At 41.4% G+C, this 27,218-nt stretch overlaps 1 protein-coding gene across 16 annotated transcripts in view; it reads left to right on the top strand.

The window, feature by feature from the left end:
- Nucleotides 1-27,218, top strand: part of ANK2 (ankyrin 2) — a 277,794-nt gene that overhangs the window by 228,363 nt on the left and 22,213 nt on the right. For 12 of the 16 annotated variants that reach the window (XM_063415409.1, XM_063415411.1, XM_063415413.1 and 9 more), the window contains 12 exons: nt 1,692-1,794; nt 2,402-2,505; nt 12,747-12,971; nt 15,663-15,817; nt 16,588-16,799; nt 17,591-17,795; nt 18,465-18,561; nt 20,767-20,995; nt 22,264-22,389; nt 23,172-23,294; nt 24,076-24,105; nt 26,085-26,106. In XM_063415409.1, coding sequence (XP_063271479.1) covers nt 1,692-1,794; nt 2,402-2,505; nt 12,747-12,971; nt 15,663-15,817; nt 16,588-16,799; nt 17,591-17,795; nt 18,465-18,561; nt 20,767-20,995; nt 22,264-22,389; nt 23,172-23,294; nt 24,076-24,105; nt 26,085-26,106 — 1,631 coding nt within the window. The remainder of the gene's footprint in view (nt 1-1,691; nt 1,795-2,401; nt 2,506-12,746; nt 12,972-15,662; nt 15,818-16,587; nt 16,800-17,590; nt 17,796-18,464; nt 18,562-20,766; nt 20,996-22,263; nt 22,390-23,171; nt 23,295-24,075; nt 24,106-26,084; nt 26,107-27,218) is intronic. The other 4 variants (XM_063415407.1, XM_063415419.1, XM_063415422.1 and 1 more) reach the window with 3 other exon arrangements.

Here is a 27,218-nt window from a genome sequence, read left to right as displayed (position 1 = left end):
GGTACTACACAGTGAATAGCACTGGGCTACTCGTACCTGGTGGTAGTGGCAGTGAGGATGGACAGAATCACCATAGGCACAACCAGAAAAAATGCAGTTCAGGCTTCCCTTCATTCAGTATCTGTCCAGGACGTGCAGAACCTACAGCTTGGATGGTGACTCTCTCATGAGCATTGCATGGCTCAGCAAATGGTTCTGGAAGTGTCAAATATGGAAATGAACACAGGATAATGATGGCAAATGGGGTCTGCTACTGAGGCTCGTTCCTCAACCAAAGAAAAATGTTTGTTTCTGGTTTGCTTTTTTCTCAAGGCTTTCTGAAGGCTGACGTTGTGTAACGCCTCTTTGCTTCCAGTTCTGTACAATCCACCTGGAATGCTAAACAGGCCATTGGTGTAAGCTAATGATTAACAACACTGATTGTTCTTCAGTGTCATACATTTCTAATAAAAATAAGATAACCATTTGCTTCTCTAAATGGATCAAAAAAATACTGAGTGAATGTAACTATTGTTTAAAAAGGCTGTGGTCTGAATCAGATGGTATTTGATATGCACTTAATGCATTTGAAACTCACGTCTGTAATGAACCTATGACTTTTATTGCTAACTGCTGAAAATGAATTATCCCTTAAAACTGTGTGCATCTGGATAAATGGCCTATTGTTCTGATCCAGCATGTTATTCATTGTGAGCACTACTCATGGATGTGTAAGCCAGGAACACAAAACTGCTTTCTTCAGTTAGAGGTGCAATACTCCTCAAGGTCTGCATCAACATCACAGAGTACACACACAACATCTGAAGGTGGATGATCTGGTTTTAAAAATCACTGTTGTCATACTGCAGCTAGTGAATATTAAAAGGATGAAACTTGTGCTATTTGGTAGCAGAAACCCCATTTACCTCAATATGTCCTTCTGTGGTGTCTTATTTGTCTATTTTTTTTGCTTTTGCTGGTGGATACTGCAGCTACATTCTGAGCCAGTGCTTGGAAGCAGCTTATTTACTGCCTTGCACCTCTCATTGCTACAGCAACCAGTGCTCTGTCGAGCTGTGTGTACTTAGAGTGAGATCAGTGCTCACACTGGGGCTGCGTCCCTGCAGATGCTGTGGGGATTCAGAGGAAGATTCTGTTCCACACAGGAGCTTGCAGCTGGCCACACTTCGCCTTGCTGTGTGTACCTTCCAGGGGACAACGTCAGGCTTGCTGATTTACAGTTTAGGGGAGAGAGTAGGTCCTAACAAAGCTTCAGAAGGAGTCATTCCAGCTTTTCCTCAGGTGGTAGCATCCTGGTTTTGCATAGCGGTTTGCTTGTGTTGTGCAGCAGAGAAGTTCTCCAAAGAGCTTTAACAGAAATGAATGCTCTTTGTTATGAGGAAACCATCACGCCACAAAGCCAAATCTAAAATGTTTGTGAGTAAAAAAGAAACTGTCAGCTAGATTATTCTCTAGGTTCTGCATTTGGAAGCAAATAGGTCAGTGCAAAGGCTTTGTGGCCCGTGTCAGACAGGTGGCACAACACAGGTGTGTACAGCTGTGTTTCCCCTGACTGTGCTCTGCTGCCCCTGGAAGCTGCATGAGTTGCTAATAGCACGCTTTTCTCATTCTCCCACTCGATCTGTCATGGCACCTTTGCAACATGGTGTGTGCTGCTGATGCATTGCTCTGGCACCCTACCAACCTCGCAGCCTGCGGTCCTTCAGTTCCGACAGGTCGCACACGCTGAGCCACGCCTCGTACCTGCGCGACAGCGCCATGATCGACGACACCGTGCTCATCCCCAGCCAGCAGGTGAGCAAACCCCAGGCCCCTCTCGCTGCAGAGATCAGGAAACAGGGGAGGCTGCACTGCAGATTGTCCTGGGGAGGCTGTGCGGGGTACGCTCGGTTCGCTCGAGTACAAATCTCTCTATTTTCCAGGCATATCTAATGGCATGCTGTGCTGTGCACTATTGAACAGTACTCCTAAAGAAATGGATAAGCTGTGTGAATATAGCACAGGGACTGTGTTCCTAATGTTCTGCATTTTAACTGACATTTGAATATTGCCAATACACATCATGCTACACATTCAGGGGGTGTAATGAACTCATAGCCATTGTCCTAAAATATACTGTCTTGAAACATGCTTGTAGTTAAAAAAAAAAGAAAAGAGATATTTAGGAAATGCCTTCTCAGTTAAATCATAGCATGCATTTCACTGAGACCACTAACATAGGATTACTTTAGGGAAATATGAAATGCTACAATAAGAGTTTCTAGTATCTTAATGCTATTAGTACTCCGTTGTTTTAAAAGAAAATGTTTAAATGCTTTAGGCATTACTGTGCAAAATACATCTTATTTTTGTTGATTAATTGATTTCATTGTAGTAAAATGGGGTTATTTTGCTTCCCAAGGTAACAACTCTGTCCAAAGAAGCTGAAAGGAATTCATATCGCTTGAGCTTGGGCCCTGAAGTCTTGGACAATGTGGCTCTTTCTTCCAGCCCTATTCACTCAGGGTGAGTGAATCAATTAGCATTACATTACAAAGCCAGAAACAGAGTACCTGCAGTGACACCAGCTTCAACTAATGCTTAACTAGGAGCTCTATTTTAATTCATTGCCTCCTGGAGCTGCCAATAAATTATGATCTTTTAACTCTGACAACCAAGCAAGCCTGAATACCACGACTATTCACTGAAATCACTGCAAGTCACTGAGCCCTCAGTCAAGTTCAAGGGCAATCAATGTGATAAATGACACATACACACAGGCATTTGTGTGCATTTTATGGAGAAATAAGTACAATGCCTTTCAGAGTCAGTAATAATTGACAGCAAGTGCTTAATCACTCCAGATGGGTCAGTACTTACCATGCTGGTGGGGTAGTTGAGGTGAGCACCAGCTCCAGTGTTTGCCTTCTAAATTACATGAATAGACAAGCAACCTAAACATCACAGGTTTTGCACATATTTGACCACTCTCTTCATGTGCAGCTGACTCTTTGTAAGCATTTGCATTTAGGCAAACTCACTGTCATGGCATAAGGCAGGTCACAATGCAGGCCCAGACAAGATCATATTTACAAACCTTCTCCTGGCTGGTCTTAAAATCTGTGACTGCATTTGTTTTAAATGCTCTTACTTACTGTGTTTTAAGTAATTTCAGTCTTCACACTGAAATCTACATTTGTGTTCTGCCATCAGATTGGATGGGGAATGCCCAGATGAATTCAGAAGAAGCTGGAGTAATTAAAAAGAATTTATTCTCTGTGGGCTGTGTACACACATGACTGGACAGCACAGGGGCAAAGATTATTTTTGTGAATCTCGAATGAGTTTGCTACTATCTTACAGTCTGCATTTTTAAAAAATAGCACTGGAGACCCATTTGGAATAAAAGGCAGTCTGGATCTAGAGGAGGAAAACATTGCCAGATTTACTTACGTGACTTAGATGAGAATATTGCTGGTTAGCTGTTTGTAGGATAGTTGATTGTGAGCAGCACAGTTTGGATTTGCTTCTCATGAGCTCCAAAACTAACAGATGAAGTGAAAATACTTAATATGTAAAGTATGTATCTGCTTATACATATGCTGGTATGAAAGCTTTAAATTGCTTTGGTGCTTTATTCTAACCCTGGAGAGTTTACAGATTTTTTACAAAGGATGTATTAATTTGCCCTTTCTGAAAGGTAGGTCTTTGCTGTGATTGCAGAGGATGAACTAAATACTTTCTAGAAGAGTGGCATTTATTTCTTGGATGTGCAATTATTTTGTTGTTTTCTTTTAAAAAATATGAGTGATAGTCCCATCTTTTGGGGTGACCAGGATGCTAGTGGTAGGATAAAATATCTGATTTTAATAGGAGCAACACCCTCTGCATTCTTGTATGAAAGTGAACTTTAACACAACACAAATTATGTTCTTCTTTCTATATATACACACTAACCTGGCACTAAATATTGTAGTAAAGAAACCTTTAATAACAATTCCTCAACCTTTGAAAAAGACTGTACAATGCTTCATTTTTATCTTGTTTAGATTGGTCTGAGACATTAAGTTATCCTACACTGTTGAGGTGCACTGTTTTCTTAGAAAAGTACAGTGACTGTTGGAGTTTTTCTTGTAAGACCTTATTTTAAAAGTGAAACAGCTGTAGAAGTTCATGATGGAACATGGAACAACAAATGTATTTGTGATTCATAGCCACACTCCCCTCCACACGCTGACACACTCTTAGTGGGCTCCTATGAGGCAGCAGCACTGCTGACATTTAGGGCATGCAGTGAAGTAGGAGTTACCTATCATGAAAGGAAACCCTTCGAATTTTCAAAGAAATCCTAGATAAACATTGTCAGGGGTTCTATGCAAGGGCCACTTGGTTTTTCCCAGGACACTGAAAGTCTATCCAATTCAGATGCTGTTTTTGAGAAATAACACATCAGCAGAGTATTGGACGGTAATTTGTTTGTGGCAGACGTAGTAAGTTTAAATTCTGCACAATGTGAGGAGAGAAATGCCACTTCTCTCCCTGCACCACTCCAGTGGTGAACCCCCACTTGCTGTAGGGTTCTTCTAATCTCCCTTTGTAGGGTAGTGTTCCTGTGGATCACAGTAACACCTCCAGGCAAAAGGATAAATTCACAGAGAACAATTCTCTCAGTGTGGAACTTCACAGGCATGTATTTCAGCCTTTGCATAACTAACCTAACCTTCCATGTCTGAAATTTCAGAAGGGAAAATGTTTTACCCATCCATTTAAATTCTAAATATAACTATTCCTTCAATATGTTGATAATTTCATCAGGAAGAAAGAAAAAGGAAGTTCTTTGGTCAGTTTTTGGCAACCATTTTGAAACCCCAAAAATATTCCTCTCCTAAGAGGTATGCTCTTGTGGGGCTCAAAATCTCAACATAAAGGTCTCCTGGTCATTTTACCCAGCTGAAAGTTTCCAGATAGTTTCCTAATTTGGCTGAAGAAAAAAGTATAAATTCCTGCACTTAAACTCCCTTTCAAGCAAATCAGATTTTCTTCTTCTCATAAAACGACTTGACCTTACATATGAGCAAAGTTAAGGATCTCTTAGTGTGCTAAAAAGTTTGGGTGCTGAATATCCAATGAGATAGAGTTTTATGACTTCGCTGTTGATATTGGGGGATATAATTTATACTTTCCTGCTGGAATGTGAAAGACAGAACTACTGCCTACATAAATGCAAATATGTTTCACAGTTTTAGTCTCATACCACACAATATCCTATTGTGGAACAACATGTGTACTTTAATTAAGTTGGAAGTAAAAAAAAAATCAGTGAACAAAAAGATTTGCAGCATTTAAACATTGCTTGGCAGTACCATGTTTTTATTTCCCAAAAGAATATGCATGAAGAGTGGAGATAAGGGTGACTGTAAGATTTTTAAACTATGTACATAACGATGTTGTTCTCTTACCTGTGTTCTGATGATACAGTGAAATTAGTTGTATAGATTCTATTTCTCAGAATTTTCCTGACAGCTGTGGAGGCACAGTAGATAAGAGAGCAAATCTGACATGTCAGGATGGTGGCACAGTGAGGAAGCAGCTTTGGGTCCCTGCTTTGATATTAACTTGCTGTTGTGTTCTAGAGCAAGTACACAGCAGCTCTAGAGGTTTCCCAAATCTGACTCACTGTAAAACTCCTGCCTGATGGAAGATCCTGATTTCTTCTATACAATTTGCTGAAGAAGACCCTGTTTGACTAACAGATGGTCAGAGTGTCACTGCTTGTATCTTGATATAAATTACACATTTGGGATATTATTAGTGAGTTTATCTTGCTGGAAGTCATTGTTTCCATCAATGAAAAGACAAGGAACTGAGCAGCTCGTACTGTGACAAATAATGTGAATTATCATTCTTAGCTGCATGTCTGCAAAAAAGGAGGCTGGATCCTTGCTAACAAGGTAAACAAAATATATTTCAAGTGTTGTATTTTGAATCCATAATATTTTTTCCCGATGTGAGATTGATTTCCTGGAAATTGTTATGGAAACAGGACCTGGCAGCGACCAGCTGATAGTCATTTCTTAAATCTGAAAGTCTAAATGATTTCAAATCATGCTTCAGCTTTATGGCCTTTGTTCAGACAGTTACAATGAGGAAAAACAGTGAGTGTGTTTCATTAATAGCAAAGCATGTTAATGGAAGAAAATGGCAATGGAGATCCATATAATAAAAAGGGACATTGGAAAACCAATTGTCCATGTGACGCTAAGTGATTACTGAGAGCCTAAACAGGTCAAAATGAGAGCTTGAAATTTGTAATTTTGTAGAACAAAAGGAGGACAAGAAACATGTTGAAATGGAAGAAAGTGGAGGACAATGTGTTGATAGAGGATTTTAAGAAAAGAAAAACATGATTTATTGTGCTGTCAGGAACACTGGCTGGAATTACCTTAGGTTCCTTACGCTTTGGTATCCCATGGTCCACACTTTAGATGTGGGTACCTAAACCAAGCAGCATTTCCCCTTATCTGCTGTTGAAAGTTTTACTCGGAATCCAGCTGTGCATTTTGGGTGTCTGGCTTCCTGTGTGAGAATGCCCATAGAGAACCCAGATCCCTCCAGTTTCACTGCTGCTCTGGTTGTAGCCACTTGGGACTGAGGGTGTTTACTTAGGCTGTGTCCCACACTCACTTCTACCTTCTCACATGTGAGGACTATGCACATATATGTATATGTTCATGTGTTTGCTTTAGAACTCTGTTTCATTCTTCCAGTATTTCATTTAACTCATTCTTTTTTTCCCCCTTTCTGTTCCTTTTTGATGTTAAACCATCTATTCTATTGCAGATGCTCTTCTCCATGTCTTGATCTTGACAACAGCAGGTGAACTTCTGCATAATTTCTTTCTTTAATACATTGCACTTCTCACCCACCCTATTTATCCTCCCCTCTTACCTCACTCCGGGATGCTTTAGTATTTTGATAGTGCCCATTAGCCAAGAGAAAAAAGTGAATCTAACCAGCAGTAATAAATAGTTACTCATGGCCCTACTTCTCTTACACAGTAAGTGTCCACTTTGTCCCATCTGCTTTGGCATCTATAGCAAAACAATACTGAACACTTAATAAGCCCACTGCAAAATGTCTTAACAAAGCTCCTTATACCATCCTGGCTTGTTTTAACAATTGATGTATTTAACCACACCTTTTCTTTGTTGGTGGCACGGTTTAATAGTAATATGTAAAGAAGTAGCCCCCCTCAGAGAATTCAACACAAACAACTGTAATTATTATATTAGTAAGTGAGCCTTTAACTCACTTGTCTGTATAAAGAATATTGCAGAGCCACTCTCTAAGCCACATTTTCCAAATTGTGCCACCATATTTGAACTAGTACAACAACAGCCCAGACTTAGTATATCTTATTTTTCATGCCACACCTATTTTTTGTGTGACAGTCAATTAGTGCTTGAACCACTGGCACATTGCATCCTGTACAGAACACCTGAAACTGAACTTTCCCAAAGGAGATTGTCTTCCCTTGGCTAAATGACTGTTAATTGGCACAGTGCCTGTTCACCTCCTTCAGCCTAACCCAGAAAGGTGAAAATTGCCTTAAACATTAAGCTCTGAAAAATTATGAAGTGGCTAATTAAACCCCCAAATGACAAACCCATCTTTTAGGCCATGTCACTGAATTTCTCAGCAGCTGGCTAATGCAGTGAAGAGAAGCTGTCAGAAGTTAATAGTGTAGTGGTTTCCTATGTTAGGATCATGTTTTTTGTCCTCCTGGAATGTGAATTTTGCCTTGTTTCTGGATGGCACAGTTGCAGCCTGCTGGAAAGCACTCTGAGGTAGTTGAATGACTTTGCTCTTGACTTCAGTGGGAGCTGGATCAAGGCCTCTTTTCTGAGTTTCAGCCTCTCTCCGATTTTCCTTCTCCCACTGAACACTTTCCGATGGCTGAAGCACCCTGATTGTTTCTGCTTCTTCACACTGCGACTAACACTGAATGCTGCTATCTCCTTGTTTCCCAGTTTGGTTTATAAATTGAGATAATGTGTGCTGAGAGGTTTCTGACTGTGTCTACACCGGGTGTGCTCTGGTTGAGCTTTGTTCCCCGCTGTCTGCTGAGCGCATGTGTGCCTGCCCAGCTGCTCGGGAAGAGCAGCCGTACCCGAGCCCCATGGATGGAGGTGGTGCTGGGGACTGGGTCTGGTTTGGTTCCGTGTGTCCCGAGAGCTGCTGCCTGTCCCAGGAAGCCCCTCCCTGCTGGGTTTGCATGGCTCTCCCGTGACTCTGAAGAGTGAGTGCCCCCACGCTCGCAGTCGCGGCCGCCTGAAGCTCTGCCTCGGGAAGCCCTTGACACAACAGGGACCCCTCACAAAGCACACAGCAAGGGGCTTCCTTCACCCCCAAAGCACTGACACATCCAGTTCCCAGTGCCTTTGTTCATCCTGCTGTTATCTTTCACATGAGGATGGATACAGAATAAACCCAAGTCAATTCTATATTGATAAAATCAGCAAAGGGAATAACTCGGACTCAGATCTAAAATACAATATTTCATGAAAATACACCCCAACTTTTTATCCCTTCTATCACTGAATATATTTTGTCTTTTGTGTTTTGATCGAGTAGAAACCCCACGAGCTGTTTGTTCTGCTTTCTGTAGAAGGTGTGGAAACAGCCTGAAGGATTTAAGGGCCTTTTGTGTGTGTACTCAACCACAAGGCCACTACAGCCAGTGTTATTTGATATATCTTTCATATGGCAAGCATGTAGTTCTTAATTGCTCTAAAATTGAAGGGAATTAAATGGTCTTTTTAATTTAGGAATAAGATTGCTAAATTGAGAAAGAGTGGATGATGCTTGAGCTGACTGCTCTGTGTTTAACAGAAGCATGTATAGACTCCCCTGCAGTCTGTAACTGATTCCTATAAGAGAATTGCTTTTGTACTTTATTTTTCCTTTAGAAGAATAATTCTGATTTCCCCTTCATTCACTTGAACAGAGAGAAGGCAATGATTTCCCCAAACCTGATTTTTTTCACCAATTTGGCTATTATATTGTACTACCACCTTGCCAAAGCTCAGGAAATCTCAGTATTGAGCCAATTTGCAAGACTGTCAGGGTCACATGTTTGTGTCGTGCTTCATTTCTAACAGAACCTTTAAAACTGGAAATGAAATTTACTCAAAGGCTGTCTTAGTACTGAGAAAGATGAAGCTTTAACCTGCAATCTGCTTTGACTTTGAGTCATCACTTAATTTAAGTTTAAGTTCCTTTAATCCCTTTTATTAACTGGGTTTTTCTTTCTTCTTTTCCCCTCTTGAACTCTGTCATTTGTGTTTCTGTTTAATGGTCCCTCTCCCCCCCATTCTCTGTGTGTAGGTGGCTGGCAGTGCTGCAGTAGTGCTCCATGCAGCTGGGACACGGAGTAAGGTCCCAGTTTGCTGCTTAGCTTTGGGGAGTATGTGAGATGTTAGGGTTATTCCTGTACCAGTGTGACGCACTCGTTTATTTTTGGCCGTGGGAATTTAGCATGATAAGGTGTCACTTCCCAGACTGATGGCTTCATCTGCCATTTATCCCTGCTAGTGATTTTTGTTGGGTGCAATCTCTTCCTATCTCACTATCTCAGTCTCGTCACTTAACAACACTTGGTAACAGAGTAGAAGAGGAAAAATAATGTGTGTGTGTGTGGGCAACAAAATAATTAGCTCGAATATTTCATTTACTCCATATTAGTCATACAAAATTTTCACTTTCCTAAATGCACACTTCAGAAAGCACGTTTCATGTCATGCATTAGTTTTGTATGAATTATTTGTATTTTGATAGACATGCTCCTTCAAAAGGGAAAAGCTTTTCCGGTCCTGGAACAGCAGTGGCCCCATCCAGAAGCCCTATTATGTAGGAAATAGGCAGAATAAGAGCTGCTGTGATTCAGAAAAGGCTTTCTTATGAGTTATTTGCTTCACTCTCTTGCATAGCCAAAATTATGTGAAATGTGCTGATTAAAAAAAAAAAAAAAGAAGGATGAAAAGAAATCGGATTAAATAAGTGAATAAAAAATGAATGTAGTAAAAAGGTGGGAAATAAGCAGAGTGGTAGAGTAGAAAAGGATGTATTTTTACACTCTGTGTTTGCAAACCCTGTGTTGGTGTTCTGTCCTTCCAGGATTATGCTACAGGTCTAAAGCTCAGAAATTTCCCCTTCATTTTCTTTCCTTTGCACTATAATCCTGCCAGTTCTCCAAAATTTCTTTTCGAGCAATTCCTCAGTGTTCTGTAGCTGGGTTTGGGAACTGGCTCCTCCATAGTTAATGTGATAGTTAACGCTAATCTTTCTGTGCTGTCTGAATAACAACCTTAGATCTTCTTTATGATAGAAAGAGTTGTATTTACAGTAATAATAGTAATATCCCACTGGTTTTATCCTAGCACTGTTATCTTAGTGTCTGCCTCCCAATGAGACCTCTGCCTGTTTTTCCACTCCTTGGAGCCGTGCTTGGTTCCAGTGAGAGATGGCTGAAGTGAGAGAGACTTTGTGATGGATTTACTGACCCGTGAGGCACGTTCAGTAAACTCGGATGGAAAGTAGGAGTAGCAACCATACTCTAAAAAGAAACCCAGAAGGGTCAGAGGGGAGATTGCTTGGTGTGGATCCTCACCTTTGGTGTGTCTGCATTCTAGCAGTGAGCAGTAGGTTTGACAAGGCAAGAGCTGGGTTTGGGTTTGCTGAGGCAAGTAGGGAGATAAGCTAAAGAGAACATGGGACAGCAGGTGACCCAGCAGTAATATTTTAGTGATGGATAGCAAAAAAAGGTGATCCTGGAGTTAGAGCATACAATCCTGAGTATTACATAAATAATAAAAATAACTGAATCCTAAAGATCGTGTTCACGACAACTTGCACAATGAGAAATGTGAATGCTGCTTTAATTCAGAGCTCTCATTAGCTTCTGGGAGTTGTGGGGGAGTGTTTGTGTTGCTCTTAGCAGTAGCTTTCAAACGAGAAGCTCTTCTTCCAGCAGCATCGACTGCCTCAAACACACCCATTGTACTGGAGACTTGCACACGTTCTCTGAAACATCACCCAGAACTGTTTTGATAACACTGCTTCATGTACTTCAGGGGCAATTGCAGAAAAAGCCAAGAGCATTAGTGCAACAATTGAGCATTTAGTGTCTCTTAAGCTCTTCTTTCATCTGTGCTCTAATGTGTACAAAGAATGTATTTTGTGAAGGAAGCTCCCATTTTTCTCAACAAATCCCCAGACAATCGAAGCTGTAAAATGTTTTCATTTTCTTTTTTTCCCCCTTGTTAAAACCACAGAAACACCAACCTCTAAGGAATGAGCTAATGGTTGTACTACCCAGAGTTTTACCCTAAGCAAAGCCTAGAGGTATCTGAATGGCAGTAGACTAGGAGCCTGCATGTGTGAGACAGACTGGCATCCGTGGTGCATGGTGTGCTTCCGACTGGCGCTTGTGGCTCCCTCCCATCGTCCATCTCTGACCTGCACGGTGTGTGGAGTGTTGTGTTTTTACAGCATGTGGAGTTCTTGTAGCTGTGTGGACAATGAATGGATGCAATGTTTGTTGCACAGAACGGTCAAGGGGGCAGTGGAAAGATCCCTGTATTTGTTACTCCTGTTATAAGGGCTTTTCTCTATTGCAGGTCCTTCAGTAGCATTTCTGCGACTCCCCATTGTGCTGGTTCTATATTAGTGGCTAGAAGTAGGCCTGACACCGTTCTGTCTCATCTTATTTTCACTTCCAGCAACCTGACATTACCATCCCACATCAGGCATGATCCTGTAATCAAACAGTAAAAAAAAAATGGAAGTAGTTCTTCACCTTTCCCAAGAAGGTCCCCAGTCTGTCAAAATCTACCTGTTGGTATATGGGGAACTACAAAAAATTCAGCAGAAGAGAAATTCCAAACAAATTGTTTTTCTCCCTTTTAAAGAAAAAAGAATCAATAATTTACCTTGTGCTAGAAGCAGGCTCCCTGTAGATGGCTTTCTGCATCTCTAAGTTTTCCAATAGGATGTTATATTGCTGTGCAAGGTAAACAAAAAACCCAAAACCCATAAATAAACCTTTTATATAGTGACTCTAGCTCTTCTCATCTGACCAAACCCCCAAATTTGCCTTCAGACCATAACAACATGCTGGGGTTTTTTATATAAATAGGTGATAACCCCACCAATGGAGTATGAACTTTATTCATGCATTCAAGAATGAAATTTGATTTCTTTTTAATATCCAAACCTATTTTTCTAAGAAATTATAGTTTGTTGAATAACTAGAAAATTATATTGTGAATCTCAAGAAAACACACTAAAAATATGAGCTGTCCAATCAGAATTGGCTTTATATTTTTGAATCGTAAATAATTTTTTTCAACAAGATGTATTTGCTCGTGAAGTATTTAAAGTGCCAACTTTAAATACGACTGCTAGCAGGTACAGAGTAGTGATATTTGCACTTTGCAATAGGTACAGGTGTTCATGTTTATTAGTGTCTGCTGGTATTTTACCAACAGCAGCCCTGTGGCATAAAACTTCCATTGAAGAACTATTGGGTAGTAGAGCCAGTTTAACTAATGATGAACTCAGCATGATGTAGTGCTTCACATGGGAGAAATCTCATTGTACCTCTTGAGCAAGAGCTCTGTTGACATACGTCGTTCGTACGTATGTGGAACGCGCCCGAGGGCGCTGGTGACGTGCTCTGGATCTCACTGTGTGCCCTGATTTTGCAGCTTCCTGGTGAGTTTCATGGTGGACGCTCGCGGCGGCGCCATGCGGGGCTGCCGGCACAACGGGCTGCGCATCATCATCCCCCCGCGCAAGTGCACGGCGCCGACGCGCGTGACGTGCCGCCTGGTCAAGCGCCACCGGCTGGCCACCATGCCGCCCATGGTGGAGGGAGAAGGGCTGGCCAGCCGCCTCATCGAAGTGGGACCCTCTGGGGCTCAGTTCCTTGGGTAAGGGGGGCCGCGCGGCCCGAAGGGAAACCTTCAGCCTGTTTTGTGTTTGCGTTGCACTGAAACGGTTCCTTGGCAAAGCCGAACGGAGAAGGGTCTCTGTGGCGTGTGCTAACAAACAGAGCGGTCGTGGGGAACGCAGAGCAGCTGCCAGGGAGGGATTCGCAAGGCTTTTACACCTTGTTGTTCAAAGTGGGTATTTCAAACATCAGCGCTATGCCTAATGTGCTTCCCTGGATATAATTGTTGCTCAGTGTTGTGATATTACAGTGGGAAAAGACTTTTGCAGCCAGAAAAGTCAGTTCATGCTATATTTAAGAAATTAATAGTACTGTGCTGATCCAACCCCCAAATGTGAAGCCTGCTACCCACACAACACAAGGTACAGGAGCTTATTGTAGAGTCTTGTGTTGTGGTATTTGGACTATCAGGCAAGCACAGTGCTGTTGATTTTTCTGGGGTCGAAATTGCTAAATTAAACAGTAGGACAACTCTGGATTTTTTTTAGCCATTTCTCTCTTCCTATGCTCGAAAGCCCATAGAAGATCAGATGTGCATTTGCTGCTGAGCTCATTTTAGCCATTTTCAGCTGAGAGCGGCAGTTATCTGCACTTCTGAAAATTTGTTTTACCAACTATTCTCCCTATCAACTGTGACATCCAAAAGTGGATGATTGAAGGAACCCCTTCTAATGCAGTAAATAACTTCATTCACAAACTGTAAAAGAAGTAGCTGTAAACACCAATAGTTTAAATCCATTTGGAAACAACTCAGTTGCTTTAAAATCCTGTTATAACAGGCAGTCATCAGAGCCACCATCTTTGTTAGTGCTACCACTTATTCTTTTCACATCTTGGTCATTGCTAAAAAGAAGGAGAAAGAAATCTAAAGAGCAGAAGAAATACTGTGCTGTCACATTCAGTCTTCCCATTATCTTTGTCACACACAAATGGATTTTTAGTATGTCTCCCATTCTTTTTTAATGGTTTTCCTATCTGATGAGAGTGTCTCCCCTGCAAGACAAGCATACAGTGTAGTTTATTTATTCTCAGATCTTTGTGCCCTTCCTGGAAGTGTTTTCCAAGGTGGTGTGCTGGCAGTGAGATCAGAAAATCACTACTGTTTGCAGGGGTGCTCTCTAAGGTCCAGTTCCTGCCCCCATTGAGTACACGGCCAAAACCCCCATAAGAAAGAAAAGTTCCTAAATTAACAAAACTGATTTTCTGATTTGGGTCACCAAATTCTCATGGCTAGGACGGAACCTTATTCAGTGTACGGCCTAATTCCACTCTGTGGACCAGACAGTTGCAGTGGCGTTCTGGCACAAAAAATACATAAAATTTATTTATGTTCTTTCTTTCACTGCTGCTTTGGATGTACTCAGTAAACTTCATCTGCCTACGGCTCCTCCCCCACTTAATGAGGGAGAAAGCTTGGTCAGCCGAATCCTTCAGCTGGGGCCTCCTGGGACCAAATTCCTTGGGTAGGAGAGACTTGAAACAAATTGATGGATGCTGACCTCCCCATTCTTCTCCTCCTTCTGCAATATGATTTTTTTATGTCATTATGCCCATGATATTGTCCCTTTCTATCATTTGAAATTTTGTACACTTAACCCTTAGTGGACCATTTTTCAACCTTTGTGGTTTGTGGTTTTGTTTTGGTGGTATGTTTGTATCTTTTTCTTCAAGTACTGTGGCCTTCATTTTTCTTTTGGCATGAAATCTTCCTAGTTCTGTGCTTGATGTCTGTAGCAAAGCAACCTGGATTGGGACCACAAAAAAAAAAAAGAATCTACTGTAAATTTTAAACTGTTTTTGTATCAAGGACGGATCAATCAATAAGTTATATGTTGGATACCACCAGTGTGATAGAACACATGGCATTTACTACATACCTGCTAACCTGTGTGAGTCCTCTAATTAGAGAAATGTATCTACAAATATCCTTATATCTTGTCTCTTATTTCTAAGAGTATGTATGTATATGTTCATCTCAATACAGATATATTATATGTACACATATGTATGTATATGTGTGTGTGTGTATATATATATATATGGGCACATATGCTGGTGCAGAAGTTGATTTGCAAGGCAACAAGGCAAATTCTTATCTCTTATACTGCAATAGTAATCCAGACAATCTCCTCAGACTTCCTGTATCTGTCCCAGGGTGTAAATCAGGAATAAATTCATTGGAATATATAGCATTACTAAGTGGAATTGGCACAGGGCACAATCACCTCTGGATTGCAATGAAATTATTCTGATTTGCACTAGTATAAGTGAGATCAGAATTTGTCCCACTGTTCCTATACATTACAGTAGATTCTCTTTGAAATGAAGTTGCACAGGTTAACCCAGACAGTAGCGACAACAAAAACAAGCATGAGTTTTTGATAGATTTGCAAAAACAATCACCAAATTTCCAGATAAGCACTGTTATCTTACCAAATCTCATTCACACTGTGGAAAGAGGTGAATGCACTTTATCTGTCCTTCAGCACTTACTGGGTCCCTGTAACAATCTAGTCTGTGTTAGTGGCCTTCTAGTTTAGGATTATGCTAAAGTATCCAAGCCAAATAGGTAGAATTCCAGGTCACTTTGTAGCAGACTGAGTAGAGTTGCTGTTAATCCTGTTTCTTCCTCTCTCCCGTGTGCATTTAATGCGCTGTGTTGCTGTGCCAGGCCCGTGATTGTGGAGATTCCCCATTTTGCTGCCCTGCGTGGGAAGGAGAGAGAGCTGGTGATCCTGCGCAGCGAGAACGGGGACAGCTGGAAGGAGCATTTCTGTGAATACACTGAGGATGAGCTGAACGAGATCCTGAATGGCATGGATGAAGGTATCCAGTGGCACTGGGTTTCTCATGCTGCTCTGTGTTCCTTCTGTACCCTGGGGGTAGCAGCTTTTACCACGGCGCTCCCTTCCTTTGCATGGGCTGCTGAAGCAGTGGGATGGGATATCTCCCTTCGAGAAGCTGACAATAGACTCCAGACTCGTGTCTTCTCCTGTTCCTTCTCGTAGTGTTAAACAAAAAGCTACCATAGCAAACATCTTTCCAAAACAAGGCAATTACCATACTGATCCTTTCGGAGCAGCTCCGTGTGTGGGAGGAAATGTCAGTCATGGGTACTCTTGCTTTCTGAGAGAACAGAATGGCCTCGGGCTGTTTAGGAGCTGCAGAAGTTGTTATTAATTTGGGTTTTTTTAAAAAAAAACCCTCACCAATCCCAAAGTAAACAAGACAACTCACAGCATTAAAACTGAACTCGTATTTTGATACTGTTTTGAAGTTTTGTTTCATAGGACTTTGTAAACAGGTGAGGTAGAAGGGGCTGGAACCAATCCCCTCGCTTGTTTGGCTGCTGATCTTGGAGGTGTCGATGTGTTCTGTTTGCTGCCTTCAGTTCGTGGCTCAGTCTGTCTGTCTGTCCTTTCTTGATTGCTCTGTTTTGGCTGAACACAGGGCTGCGTTTCCTTTTCCCGTTATTTCTAGACAAAATACTTTGTGTAAGCTGCACAAAACTGTGACAAGCTTGAGTGCATTTTGAAGGTGTCTGTACTGTTTCTGTGAAACTCTGGTCTTCTGACCATGCCCTCTTCTGCCCTCAGTGCTTGACACTCCGGAGGAGCTTGAGAAGAAGCGCATCTGTCGCATCATCACGCGGGATTTCCCGCAGTACTTCGCGGTGGTGTCGCGGATCAAACAGGACAGCAACCTCATCGGGCCCGAGGGGGGCGTGCTGAGCAGCACCGTGGTCCCGCAGGTGCAGGCTGTCTTCCCGGAGGGGGCACTCACCAAGAGGATTCGTGTTGGCCTCCAGGTACAGTGAAGCATTCACAGAGTTTGGGGGTTATTTTTGGAGACAAATCACCATTTTTGAATGGAGAACCAGCATATTCAGCTCCTTGTGTTGTAGGTTGTCTACAACACTTCCAGTAAAAGTAATAAAAGAAAAAAATCCATGCAAAAGTCAAAGCAAGTGGTAAAGCTTTGGGTTTTCCAGTTAGTTCAGAGTCTTGTCTATTAACTGTCTGTATAACTTTGGGAAGAAATGTTGGAGATGACGCTGATATTAGTGTAGGTCATAGAATTTCCTAAATACTCCTTATGAAAGGCATCAGAGAAGTCTAAAGTGCTGCAATAATTAAACGTACTACTATTATTAAATGTACAGATTTTAGTGTGAAAGAACCAGTGTAACAATTCACTCCCCAGATTCTGCTGCATGCATCCATGATTTACCTTGTCCAGGACACTGCTTGTTCAAATCTCCTGGGATTAGCTGCACAGCACCATAAAACAGCCAGAGTTTGTTCTCAGGGCAAAGAAGTGACCCAGTTATCATTTGCTACTGGTTAAGGGAATTTAAATTAACGCTGTATAAGTCTGATAAGCAACAAGAAAGGGAACAGGAAGAAGAGGCAGGCATGGGAAAGTTAAAAAAGTGAGGTCTCCCCTTCTCACTGGCAGTTCTTCTGTCTGAGATTTTCATAGGAAATTGTGCCATTCGAAAAGTTAAGGGGTTTGTGGGCAATATACAGACCCAGTTTTTTACACATCATTAATCTGTTTTCAAGTAACTTCTCTGTTATTTCCTGTTGCTTTGAAAAGGCTCAACCTATGCACACTGAACTTACAAAGAAAATTTTGGGCAACAAGGCTACCTTCAGCCCCATAGTCACGCTGGAGCCCAGGAGAAGGAAATTCCACAAGCCCATCACGATGACGATTCCCGTGCCCAAGGCGTCCAGTGACGGGCTCATGAATGGCTATGGAGGTGACACACCCACCCTGAGGCTACTGTGCAGCATAACGGGTAAATTGCCAGTCCTGGAGCTCCCCATGAGCATCCCGAAATGTCAGTCCCCTCTCAGGGGCTGGAAATGCTGAACTGATTACAGCCAGGGGAGGCTGCATGCAAACCTGACTGGGGCGAGAGCTTGGAAAATAAGCTACTTTCCAAACAATTCCTTTGTACCACAAATAGCATTTGTTGTTTACACTAACAAGAGATGTGTAATACAATCACAGACTTTGGTGGGGGTTTTTTGCATTTTCCTTGCAGTTTGTTCCTTGAGAACCAGCATACCTCTGCCTGGCAGGGTAAGTGTAGTACAGACTTAATGTTTCAGGATGCTTAGGAAGAAAATATTGGAGTTAAACACTTTACTTGCCATGGCTCCAAAGTGATTAGCATCTCCTTCAGTCTCCATTAAGAGAGAAATCAGTGGCAAGCATTTAATTTAATTAATTAAATACTATGCTACTGGGCTGATCTCTTAAAAATCATTTAGGCACTTGTTTTTTCAGGGTAAGCCCATCCAGTCCTACTAGCATTAGTGGAATAACGCAGACCCAAGGAGGAAGCATATCTGAGATTATGACTTGTTTCATGGCAATTAAAAACTGTGAAGAATTTCTTAGAAGCAAAAAAGTTGCAGACTTGCTTGGTTTTGATTTTATTTTTCAACCTCTGTCATTTCAGGAGGAACCACCCCTGCCCAATGGGAAGACATCACTGGGACAACACCGCTGACATTTGTTAATGAATGTGTTTCCTTCACAACAAACGTGTCTGCCAGGTACCCACACAACCAAACAGGACTTCTACAGGCATACTCTCAAATACATGCCTTTGTTCCACAAATACTTGTGTTAAACTATTTTAGTTTGGAGGGTAGAGTGAGCAGAGATATTGATTATTATGCAAATTTCCATGGAAACAGGAATGCCTTATTTGGGTACCTCACTCTTGTAAGAGATATTACTCCCAGAATATCTAAAACTGAGAAGTCAGGCAGAAAGGGCCTGTAGGTGTGCCAAACTGAGGTCTAGAAGAGTCTCTTCCATGCATCTGTTCTCGTGATCAGATTTAACTGCTCTCTTACTGGAAACAGACTTTCATTTAAAATAAAGATTAATATATACCAATGTATGTATGCATTTTAGTTTGTGTCCATGATGTGTATCAGAAACACTTAAAAATCTCCTCCTCTGTAACAGGAGATGCAATCCATGGCCTGGAAGGTATTCCATCTAGGCTGTGTACTCCAGCAAACAGTTAGGAAATCATGGATAACTTGCCCATGAAATTCAGTGCCAGCATTCAGTGTCTGGGGCAGTTATTGCTGTTAATGAGGGTTGTTATTGAAATAGTGTATTCAGTGTTAAAATGAGATCAGCTCTTGCAGCCCAACCTCCAATTTAACATTTAGGTGAAATAAAGCATTATCTTTTCATCCTGTCTCAGTCCAGAACGGGCTCTTTTCCCGTTGAACTGGCTGCTTTGCTGCTGCACGTTTCTATTTGTTTGTATTTGGTGTAACTGAGCATTCCTCTGTGACAGCAGTGGCCACGAGAGGGGGATCTGACAGTGCATTCAGCTCGGGGCTGCCACAGAGGTCTGTGCAAAGGCAGGGACTTAATTTAATTAATTAATGTGTGGAAATGAGATGCAGAGTTTGAGAGGCCCAAATCCCTACAATTGTCAGGTCCCCAGCAGCACAGGACATGGGTGACAATGAGGGTGACATTTTATGCTCCTACAATCCATAGTTGTAGTGGATCTTTCTTAATCCTGATGATGACAGGAAAATTACTATTGTTAATGTTCTGTGATACAGACAGGGTCCTATGTAGAGATTTTAATGGGTTCTGCCTCTTCTTTTTAATCTAAATGAATGTTCAACTATCTACTTTGCCCCAAACATGATTTGAAATGCTGGTACTGTAAAAAAAGGGGGTTTTTCCACCCAATTTCTGGCTCTTTGCCATTCACAGTAATTTTTATGTCTAGTTAAGCATTAATGATGGACAACAATTTTACCACTCATAAAACTAATTCAAAATGAGCTTGGGAAAGAGATACATTTGCCATGTGAATTATACTGCAGACTTGGAGGCCCGGTATTTGTTTTCCATTTCCTGAGCTGCAGCTTTTATAAGACTTAATATCTGTCGGGGCTTTTTAGCCCCTGGTGTTTGACAGCAAATCACTGAGGCATCTGGTGGTTTCTCAGAGGATGTGGCCTCTCCAGTTGGAGTCCAGCACAGCATAATTCTCCCACGCAGGAGAAGGAAAGGCTCAGTGTGCAGAGCCTTTCTGCAGCACACATGCTTTCCCTCCTGCAAATGTCAGCAGCCTGGGGGTTTGAGCAGTGCGTTTTAAAGCGTTCTAAAGATGAGCTCAGCATGGAATTCGCTGCTATTCAGCTGCAGATGAGTAGGTGCAGAGCAGTCCCACCCAGAGGTGTGCTTTGGGGCCATAGTGCCCTGTAATCCACCGTGAGGAGCAACACCCCTACAGATCACAGCAGCTCTGAGCTGCCTCTGACCTCTCCTGGCTTCTGCCTTCATCTGCCGGCTGGGAAACTTGAGCCTTCCACCCACACAGTGGGTTTTATTGAAAAGAAATGGCATCAGCTCCACTGAGAAATTCAAGTGGTAGCTGGGAAAGAAGGAAGGATGTGTCACTCCTTGGAAAATGCTTGGTGACTAAATTCACATAAGAGTAATTCCTGGTTTTGTATGCAGCTTTGTACAGTGGACAAAGTCATTTACATTCACCTAAGGACCTCAGGTTTTGCTGTTGTATGAAAAGAATAGATTGCTATTTCCTTTAAGCTGGGTGGGAGATAAAAACCAAGAGTGACATTTTTTTCTACTTTATTCTGACTTATCTCCCACTGCTGTGGTTACCAGCTTATGCTGCCAGGATGGGGAAACATAGAATTTCCTTTCTTAAATCCTTCTCTACTGATGGCAAAACTCTTCATTTTCTTTCACAGGTTTTGGTTGATAGACTGTCGTCAGACACAAGAATCCGTTACTTTTGCTTCCCAAGTGTACAGAGAAATAATCTGTGTGCCCTACATGGCCAAATTTGTGGTGTTTGCCAAATCCCATGATCCCATTGAGGCACGGTTAAGGTGTTTCTGCATGACGGATGACAAGGTGGATAAAACTCTGGAACAACAAGAAAACTTTGCTGAAGTTGCCAGAAGCAGGGATGTAGAGGTACTGTATGAGACTTAAGTTTTCTCCATTTTCTAGCATCTGCTTTTAAACGAGTATTTTCCATCTTCTATCTGCCACAAGGACTGAAAAATAATCTGTCAATAAGTACTGTTACAATGCAGTATCAGCAGCCATGATGAGATGGAAACTTGGACTTTAGTCAGGTGTAAGGAAAACGTAGTGAGGAAACCTTATTCCCAGTCCACAGGGCTGAAGGGAGAGGGTCAGAGCCAAAAACGATGGCTAAATCCCAACTTCCAGCAACCTCACAACTGCACATTATAACCAGAAAGGCAGCTGGCAGGGCTCACACTTTGTCAGCACATTCACATACCGAGGAAAGTCACAGGTTTGATTAATATTCGGTTTTTCAAAAATAAAATTACATTAAATCTGCTGCTGAGCAGGCAAAGGCTTTCCTATGTGGAATTCAGCAAACTGCCTGCTAAATGCAGTTTTTCTGGCTCTGTCAGCTTCCTCAGAAGGGATGACAAATTGAAGGTGCTTTAACTTGTGGCACATTCTGCTTAGTTCAGTCTCTTTTCCGTGAGAATCCCACCTTTAAAAGAATTGTCCTCGCTGTTCCTGAAGCTCTTGTGCAGAGCAGCAAGATAAAATATGGGCTTATCAAACTGAATGACAAGGCTGAATTTCTGGAAAGTAAGGATGAGCCATGAATGGATTGGCACTTTGAATGGAACATCTCCCAGACTGCTGATCTGATATTCAAACATGTGGAGGGGCATAACAGCAGAATCTGAAGATACAAGCGGTGCCATTATAGAGAGATTTCAGAGGGATATTTACCTGAGGCCTGCCTTTCAGAAGCTCTTAGGCCTTTACAGATCCAGCTGAAATAAAGGGACTCAGTAGGCACACACTCCGAACTCTGATGGCTGAAGAAAATATTTCTTTGACTGTGGTGATGAGGCCAGGTTATGAAAATATGCTAAAATTGGAGTCACTCAAAAATCCAAATTAAAATCTAGTTTTCAAAGTTTGCCCAGATTTATGCCACTGAGTCATATGCTGTTGTCATTTAAAGTGCACTATTGTTACTAAATTAACAATCTCTTCTCTTTGGAATTTAATAATCTGAAATGTTTTCACACATTTTAGGTCACTGAACACAACATAAATCTTGTAAATGCCAACAAGTCCTAACAGTTCCAGAAATTTATTTGAACTGTTGCAGAATTATCCTTAAGAAACAATCCTAATCACCTCACAAGGGTTAATTGATGGTTTGCTTTTTTCCTTTCCAACAGGTATTGGAAGGAAAACCCATCTACGTTGACTGCTTTGGCAATTTGGTGCCACTCACAAAGAGTGGGCAGCACCATATATTCAGTTTCTTTGCCTTCAAAGAAAATAGACTTCCTCTGTTTGTTAAGGTAATGTTGATGGCTCCTTTTTGGGTATTTCAAGTTACCACTTCACCATATTTTTTTGTGAACAAAGGAAAACCAAACTACTTAATTTATATAAATTCCAAACTAATTTTATCTCTGTACTATTCAATTTAAAAAACTTTTTTTATGAGTAGAAAAAGTTGTAAAATAAAAGCTGAAGTGCAAACCCTTCATTCCTCTCAAATTAAGTACTGTGTTAACCCTCTGTGGTGAGAAGGGCTGCTGTCACCAAGCCACCATCACCACCTCTTCTGAGAGGGAGATGAGAGAGCACAGGAAACCTCTTCCACAAACTTTTCCTTCTACCAGGACTTCCTGACTACAAAGCAGGATACTATTACTATATAAATAACAGTCTTAGAGAAATGATTTATGAATGTAAATGGAAAAATCAACCCATTCCATCATTGTGTTGTATTTGCTGTGTGCTGCTAGACAAATTTTAAATTTTCTCCCTCCTTACTAGCAATATTTTGTAAGTTTGTTTTAATTTACTACTCTGTCTGTGCCACTGCCCTCCTTTGGCTTTGCACATTCGCCCCTCTGCTGAATTTTCCACCAACAACATCCAACATATATTGAATACACAACTACATCCGTATGTACATTTACAAACAGCAGGGGAGAAAAGTGAAAACTCTTAATCTTTGTCTACATGGATTTTTTTTCTCCCTATCTGGTCCCTCCTGCTCAACAGTTCTGAGAGACACAGGGAGCTCCCACAGCAGAGCAGCAGGTTTAAATGTGTGTTTTTGCTGTGCCAGGTCCGAGATAGCACTCAAGAGCCCTGCGGACGATTATCGTTCATGAAGGAGCCAAAATCTACCAGAGGCCTCGTTCATCAAGCCATATGTAATTTAAACATCACTTTACCCATTTACACAAAGGTACTGTGAAATTACACCCGCCTGTGGGCATCAGCATTATCACACAAATAAGAAATGAGGGGGGCAAAACAGGGTTAGAGCTTTTTGGGCAGGGACTTGAAAGAGGAAAAAATTCCACACTGGGGTTTTTGGTGTCTTGGCTTTGGTACTCCTGCTGCCGGTGTTTGAAGGCACCACCAGGTATTTCCTGAGGGCTCACAAGGGAGGAGTGGGAGCGCCCTCAGGTATTAACCACTTGTTTCCTTAGAAAGTGTCAGTTTGAAACTGACTCCGAAAACACAAGGTTTTTTTCTTTCCTGGTCACATTAGAAACTGCCTTTTAGGGACGTGTTTACCCAAAATGGTGATCATTTTCTTCTCAGCATTTTTAGAATATAGTAAATCTTTATTACAGCATTTTAGTACGATTTTAAAGCAGAACATCTCAACATTTTGAGACTTTAAATGGTAATAATTCTTGAATATTTTAAGTGTTTATATATGCTAATTTATGGCTGAAAAAGCATGTATATATTTAAAGTTTTGGTACAAATAAGGATCAGTAGATGTCTAACTTCTCTGTTTGTATTTTGGTCTGTCCTGTAGACTCTTGTGTTTAAATTGACAGTTTAGTTTTGCTGCTTTTGGATGTAAGAAATCAACTGCAGAAATGTGCTGCATTTTCTTCTTTTCTGTTAAATATTGTGGGAAGTTCACTTTTTCCTACTCTCTTCTAAAAAAAATTGCCTTTTGCCTGCTCTGTTTCCCGCTTCTCTTTTTGCATGGCACTTTGGGACCAAAGGAATCAGATTCAGATCCAGAACCAGAAGAGGTAATGTTGCTAAATCAGCATGTTCTTGCCTCCACGCGTTGCTCAAACACCACTAACAGACACAACTCAGAACTGATCCTCAGCTCAGTGCCACAGGCACAGCGAGGAGAGCCTTGCGCAGACTCACTTTGGGAATAGACACTGAATAGAGCTGAGTTTCCCCCTGTTAAAATGACCAGTCTTCTCCATTTATAACATCCAGCAGACTGGATTTTACTGGTTACTGAGCTAAATGACTGACATCCAGAACAGAATCAGTGTTAGCCCAGAAGGAGCAAAGAGATATATTTGCCTAAAAGGTTTAGAATTTTCATCTTTAGCATGAACTCAATTGTATCAGCTCCCCCCTGAGCTCCCAGCCCCAGTTTGGCATTTAGGTTACTTAAGCTCTGACCCCTACACGAATGAGGAACATTAGCAAAGTGTCCTCACATTTTGATGATGTTGAGCTGTTGCAAACACTGTGGGAATAGCCAGCTCCCCAAAGACGATGCACATCTTTTCCATGCACTGCACAACAGATTCAGCGGGTCTGTGGCATAGCTTGCAGTTTCCTATTATCATTACAAAAGTCTTTACCACTCCTATGGTAAATATGACTTCTATTTTTGTATAGGAAACTAAAGCACAAGAAGACAAGCTCATTGATGGCTATAAGTATTTTAAACTATCTTTTGCTGAGTCCATTACTTTTTATGTTAATAATATTGATTTGTGTGCTGACATAAATCTGGACTGATCTGGAAGAACAGAAAGTGAGGGAAGCTGGAGTGTCCCAGGGGTGCAGGGTTACCATGTAGGGCAGTGTGTGCAAGAGAGGAGTTCAGGCTGTTCTGTTTTGCACTCTGCTGACTGTGAGCTGTGATTGTGTGAACCTAAAGGATTGCTAGGCACGTACAAACATGCACGTGTGGCCAGGGATTTCCTTCTGCTCGGCGTCAGCTCAGGGAAAGGCAAGGACTTCCTAACATCTTGACTGAGACAGCATATTGTATTTATAAAGAGTAGTTTGAACTATTTAAACCTTTTCAGCACTCACTAAATCCTTGGGGGCTTCACCATACACAGTATCTTGTACCAGCAGTACTGCACAGCTGATTTGCATTCTTCACAGTTGTCCTAGCCCTACCACAAGTTTGTATAGGAAATTAAAGCTTTAATGCTACTTCTAACTTTGCATAATTTTCCATAGCCAAATTTAAACAACATGTGCTGGTGTGGACAAATGCTAGCAGAACTGAAATAAACTGAAATTACAAAACAACCTCAAAAATTTGCCTCTTGGATTTTCATGGTCTGAGATTGTGTTTTGTTAATTCTTGTTTGACAAGGACTGTGTTTTCTTTTGAATAACAGTAAATTGTATGGCTTTTTTGATCTGTACCCAAATAACTCTGAAAAATCAAAAATGGGCCTGTGAGGGCCATCAGAGCTTCCATTTATTGGTGTCAATAGCTATTAGTGGCACCCAGCCCCAGGTCATGCCTTGGGCAGTGCTGCCACCATTGGTGCATCTGCATTTCATCATCACTGAGCACCGAGGCAAAAATGCAATTCATGCTCTCAGAATGAACGTGTCCAAGGAGACAGAATGCATGAAACCTCCTGGTTGCCTGGACCAGATGCCTTCATACAACCATATAGGATTATTTTGCTTTAGACAAGAAGAAATAAATTGAGAGCAATGCAACCAAACTCCTGGTAATGCCAAATTTTAGGTCCACCACACGTGGCCAGAGCATTTAAAGAAAATACACTGCAACATTTTGCATCTACTGTTGATCATAACTATAGCTAAGTAAGCATTTTTCTGGTATTAGAGACCCTAAGTAAATGAAGCCATGCTTTTACTGCTATTTTAAATGCATTCTTGGTTCTGTTTAAGTCTATGTGTCTCCATAGAACTAGCACTTCACCCGTGGCTTCTGTATAGCAATTATACTTGAACTTCTAAATATCCTGCTTTTTTCCTCTTCCAGGTTGATATGACTTCAGAAAAAAGTAAGATTTTTTTTTTTTGAGAATGTTATAATGCAATTTGTATGAGAGATGATTAAGATTAAAGATAAGCATGAAAGAGAGCTAAGTTTTAACTGCTATTGCTAACAACATCAATACTTTAAAAACATAATAAAAACCATTTTAATATCTCAGCAGCTATCCAATTCAACACACTTTAACATGTAAATTAACAAGTAATACAGTTAAAAACGGTTCATCTAAGCCTTTACTTTCCTTTGACATCCCTAGTGAACCTGCTATTGCTATTTTGCTTGTATGAATGCTCATCCCTCCATTTCTTTTGTTTTCTCCATTTGTTGACACATATTCTTGCCTCATATTTGAGACAGATGACAGTATCACTTTTAATGAAAACCTAATGAGGACTCCAATCTATTTCATTAATCACATGGAATACAACCATGCCCAAAAGTGATACTGTCCAATGGAATCAGGCTGTTTAACCCTCCCTCCCTTGCCCTGTCCTTTACTGTGGTGAAATATGGCTGGAAATCTGACCTGACAGCTTGGCACAGCACAAACACCCTCTGAACACGCACAATCAGGCCGTGGCCACGAGAGACGCTGGGCGAGGGGTTGGCAAGTGTCTGCTTTATGGGAGAGGCAAATCAAACGAATCTCTGCACACACAGAAGTGTCTCTAATGAGAGCTGATTCCAAATGCAGCCATTTCTTGGATCTGTTCAGGAAAAGAACGACATCTGTCTTGTTTCCAGTCTGAAGGGCAACATCTCACCTTGTCTGCAGTTGAAGTGCAATGTCTTGCATTGTCCTGCTGCTTCCTTACTGCTGAGTCCCGGGGCCCCAGAGAACCCCAGGGAGTGTTCCTGCTGCAGCCACACACTGTCTGGATAGCACTTCCAATTTATTTCCCACTGGAGTTGCTTTGCTTCAGGCTGATTAACTCGGTCATTGGCCAGTGAAAGAGTCATACATTTGATATTTATGAAAGTACATATTACAAATTTACAAAATTACTGGCTGGCATTTCAGCGTGCACCAGGCAGTTCATTGTAAAGCAGCAGCACCAAAAGACCACATTTTCAGCACCACAATACCCTGCAGCAATCTGGCTCTAATTAATGTACAGC

This window comes from Prinia subflava, chromosome 18 (genome assembly GCF_021018805.1).
Source record: "Prinia subflava isolate CZ2003 ecotype Zambia chromosome 18, Cam_Psub_1.2, whole genome shotgun sequence".
Classification (NCBI taxonomy): Eukaryota; Metazoa; Chordata; class Aves; order Passeriformes; family Cisticolidae; genus Prinia; species Prinia subflava.
This window is presented reverse-complemented; position numbering and strand designations above follow the sequence as displayed.